We start from the raw sequence: 4,631 nt of genomic DNA, 5'->3' as shown, positions 1-4,631 counted from the left end.
AAAGACTCATACACATTCTATATCTGAAATAACAGACTTAAACGTTAGCCTTGAAAATAAGGTAGATAAGGGACTTATGGCTAGTGTGTTAGTGAAGAAGGCGGATAAGGAATATGTGGATGAAAAAGATAAAGAAATTATAGAAAGGGTTGACTGGTACCATGAACGGACATCGAAGATTTTAAAAACTAAAGCCGATACAGGATGGGTTTCAGGATGTTTAGACCTTAAAGCAGATAAAACTTATGTTAACGATGAGTTAGAGAAGAAAGCAGATAAGAACCATACACATACAAGTTTTACAACTGTTGCTATAGAAAGTATTGAAGGAACGGTTGAGAAACTGGTGGGGATGTATTATATTGTAAACCTCCTAACTTTCCACAAGGTTTAACATCGGATGACGACATAACGACGATGAGAAACATTAGATGTAAAGATGTTTATGTCATGAAGGATGAATATAATATTAAATTCACTGCTCAAGATTTATATGACAAGAAAGCAGACAAAACAGAGCTTCAAACATTAAAGACAGAAATACTTCAAACATTATATCCTATAGGCTCTATTTATACGTCAATGAACTCTACCAGACCAGAAGTAGTCTTGGTTTTGGAACTTGGACTCAAATAGTCGACAGGTTTTTGTATTGTGCAAACTCTTCAAAGGAAACAGGTGGAAGTAAAACGATTTCAGGTGAAAATTTACCTGCACACAGTCACTACATAGATTTAAGTACATCTCAAGCAGGTTGGCATAAGCATAATTTTGGGATTGGTCAGCAATGAAAAAGGTAAAGGATATGATGTTAAAGACAACGTTAAGTTTGCTATAAATTGTTTACTGGGTAACACAGGGAGAGGAAACCATACACATCGCGTTTCAGGATATACGCAAACAACGGGACAAAGTAAAGAATACATGCCACCTTACATGACAGTTTACGCATGGTATAGAAATGCTTAGTCGTCATTTTCAACTTCTTTAGCATATTCGTCAGGAGTTGTCTTATATTTGTTAGGAACTGTCTTTGAAAGTATACCACCTTGAACTTTGACAAGTTTGAAACGAGGTCTGACAATAGTAGTTTTATCTTCTGCTTGCAAGTCTGTACATTTTGCCATGTTTGCCTAAAACTTCATAATATTCTCTTGTATACTTTCTTCTATTTTTACGAACACGAATGTGAGTACCTGTCGGGTTCCCATTGTTGTCATAGTCAATAGTATTTTCATATGGGTCGCGTTTAGGTATTTCTATTTTTACTTTGTCACCTTTCTGAAGTTTGAAGCCCGGCATTCTTTCTTGTTTGTCTCTTTTGACTAAATTATTAAATATATAGTCTTTCTCTAAGTCAGGGTTGTTTTTCATTTCTTCGGGGGAGTGGTTTCCCAAACCTTTTTGTTTACGGCTATTGTAAATATTTAAAACTTGTCTCATCTTTGCCATGGAGAAGTGTCTATATTTGTCGTCATATGACATTTCATTTGCTTCACCACCTTGTGGTTGGTTTAAGTCTCTTAACATTTTTATACAACCGTCAATGACACCAAGAGCAGAATGGTTTTGGTCGACAATGAAATATTGGTTTACATTTTTTGAACGCAGATAGTTTTTTACATCATCTGATTTGAAAGAACTTTCACAGTCAGATGTCAGTTTTGTTGGATGGTATTTGTCAACGAATATTGTCAAAGCAGTTTTCACATCTAAAATATTTTTGGACCATAATGGTATGGCTTCACAGTATCTTGTGTTTTGACCGACAAATATTAGCCAGTATGGTGGTCCATCTTTCTATACTCGGAATGTTTTCCAAGATATCCATAAACCAAGCATTTGGTGTTGAACTAAAGATTTTTATCATGAGTGCTTTCTTTGTCGCTTTAGAAACATAGGGGTCCTTGTTTGGATTCGTCATTTTTTATCCTATAAGAAATGGGTTTATTTGGCGCATTAGCAGGAGTTGCATCCAGATTTTTGCCCGCAGTGGGAACAATAGCCAGAGGTGTATTTGGAGTTGGAAGGAAGATTTTGAGTACATTAGGTATACTTAAAGAGAAAGCACAACCTATTATACAAACTGTACAGAAAGGTTGGGATGTAGCACGAGATGCAACAAATCTTATTCCAAATCCTGAAACAAGAGGAAAAGTTCAAGGATGGATGGACAATGTAGGAAGACAAGCAGGAAACTATTATAACAAAGCAAATGACTACTATAACCAAGCAGGACACTATATGGACCAAGGTGAAAGATTCTTTAACAGAGGATATAACCATGCACAACAATGGGTAAACAATAACCAACCTCAACCGCCTCAAACGTGGGGAATGTAAAGTTTTTTACTGAGATGAAATGAACAATACAGCATTGAGACAAATGGGTTCAAGATGGATTTGTCGGCTTCCAGCAGTTACACAACGTGTTTGTCAAGTTCTTCCTATACCTCAGGAAGTTTTAGACCGACTTAAAAAACCAACAACCAGTTGAAAACAAACCAAACTAAAATTTTTTACTGAGATGAAATGACCGAAGAAGTTGAAACGGTAGATTTGACACCACAAACAAAAAGTTCAGAACCATTGTCAAAACCTGTCAAAGAACTTACAGATGAAGAGAAAAATTCAATAATAGAAAGTGCCAGGTCTGGAAATACAAACCCTAACTACAAAGTCACTTTTCATAGAAATGGAACGGCTAGTATCTCAAAAAAGAAACAGACTCTCACAAATAAAATATTGAAGTCTGAAGGAGCTTTCGAGACAACAGATGGAAAAGTTTACTTCACTGACCAACAGTTCATTATAGAACATCTCATTGACTTAGAGTCGAAATATTCTAAACTTTACAACAAACACAAAAAGTTGAAAGGAAAACAAAAACAAATGGCATATGATATTTATGAAGATGTTGACGACACAACTGTTCCTGCAGGTGAAGGTAAAGTCAGAGGAACCGAAAAGTGACGAAAAACCGATAGAAGAAGAGAAACCAAAAACTGAAGATAAACCAAAACCAAAGTTTAGTTTCCAAACTAAACCAAGTCAACCTTCATTAGCTGGTATGGGTTGGCGTCAAAGACTTATGGCAGCAGGCGGTTATGTTAAGTAAAGAAAAAAAAACATATTTTTTTATTTTTATAAAAATGCCCCCATATAGAATGGATAGAAAGTCTGCTAGAATAAAAGCAGAGTTGCAAAGATATGGTTGGAGAGTTTCGAAGAAGTTTTAAATATAGGAAGGGAAGACCCATAAAAGTCTATGACAAACTGGCTGGTCTTCGCTACGAAATGGATTTGGAAACAGCACGTGCAAATTATCCAAACAGACTAGAGAGGTTAGAAGAAGAACGTCTTATGGACATGCCTTTCGATGTTAGTGAACCTCAAGTTGAAGGACACGACGGCTTTGCCAGATTCTACTGGAAACATGACGAACAATTGCATCCCTTTGAGAAGGAAAAAAGGTAGTGCAGAGGATGGTCATGCTCCCATGGAAAGAACAAGATATGCATATGAGAAGTATCGTGAAGTTAGAAGTCAAATTACATCTGGTCGAACCTTTACAGTAAACTTTGACGAAGGAAAGAACAAAGAAGGCTTCATGGGAGTACTTGCTGCAATTCAAGACGGAAATAAGAAAGGATACAATCTCAGATTGACCATAACAGATTTGGATGGTCACATTTACTATGCAAATGGCAATGAACAAACAGCTGCAAAACTTCTTGACGCTTTCAAGACTACAAAGAGAGAACAAATGGTTGACTCCGACTCAGACATTTTGAATGCAATTGAAGGAATTGCAAGTGTCAAGTTCGAATGGTACCAACCTAACCCTCAAGCAGTCAGACAACATGCTGGATACTTCCCGTTCATAAATAAGTCTGACATTGACTTGACAAGGTATGGAATTTACAATTCAATTGAAACAATTGTCAATGAACCTTGCATTCTTACATGTCTCAGGAACTCTGGTCTTGTTACAGAAGAGAAGATGAAGTATCTTGAGTCATGTGTGAAGACAAGGTACATTCTCAGAGGTCAATTGGCAAAAATTGCACCGTTGGCAAATGTCAATATCCGAGTCAACATACCTACAGCTAAAGGTTCTTCACATGACGACTATGTTGTTGAGTTCAATTTACCATGGTTGAAGATTGTAATTGTCCACAACCACTTCATGTTGAACGAAAGTCTTACAAACCCATTGTTCGGAAAAGGCAAGTGCAACATTGTCAGAGCTGTAAACATTCTTTTCGAGAAAGGTTTGTTGGAACCAATTCCAGATGACAAGCTGACAGAAACTTTTGTACCAAAAGACGAAACAAACTTTTCACTGTTAGCAAGACCAAAAGTTGTTCCAGACAAAGTTCTAGTACAAAAGAAGTACACAATTCCACAAGGAGTTGGATTGTTCGGATACCAACCTGAACCAGAAGAACTTCCAATGAGGTTGCAAGAACTTCAAGATGCTATAAACAAACTTCCATTGAGACATCCAATTGACGTCAAATTGTATTGGAGAGCATCTGAGTTAGGTCAGAAGGTTTTATATGAAACAGGTTGCTTCGACGATGTTTATGAGATAACAGGAGAAGTTTCTCAGAAGATAAGAGACTCAC

The 4,631-nt window shown here is 36.8% G+C and overlaps 1 protein-coding gene and 2 pseudogenes across 3 annotated transcripts, besides 1 other annotated feature; all 3 read left to right on the top strand.

The window, feature by feature from the left end:
* Position 1: 1 nt before the first annotated feature.
* Positions 2 to 4,255: a mobile genetic element.
* TVAGG3_1080750 lies at positions 86 to 969 on the top strand (annotated as a pseudogene). Its single transcript has one exon. A coding segment is annotated over exon 1 (884 nt).
* On the top strand, positions 1,942 to 2,343 carry TVAGG3_1080740 (uncharacterized protein; the record flags this gene model as incomplete). The annotated part of the gene is made up of 1 exon (XM_053888484.1): positions 1,942 to 2,343. One exon carries the CDS (start codon positions 1,942 to 1,944, stop codon positions 2,341 to 2,343), a length of 402 nt encoding a protein of 133 aa, XP_053744387.1.
* On the top strand, positions 2,533 to 3,118 carry TVAGG3_1080730 (annotated as a pseudogene). The gene has a single exon. A coding segment is annotated over exon 1 (586 nt).
* Positions 4,256 to 4,631: the final 376 nt, after the last annotated feature.

The sequence above is a fragment of the Trichomonas vaginalis genome (genome assembly GCF_026262505.1).
Source record: "Trichomonas vaginalis G3 chromosome Unknown ctg_151, whole genome shotgun sequence".
NCBI lineage: Eukaryota > Parabasalia > Trichomonadida > Trichomonadidae > Trichomonas > Trichomonas vaginalis.
The sequence above is the reverse complement of the archived record's forward strand: the minus strand, read 5'-3'. Positions and strand labels throughout refer to the sequence as shown.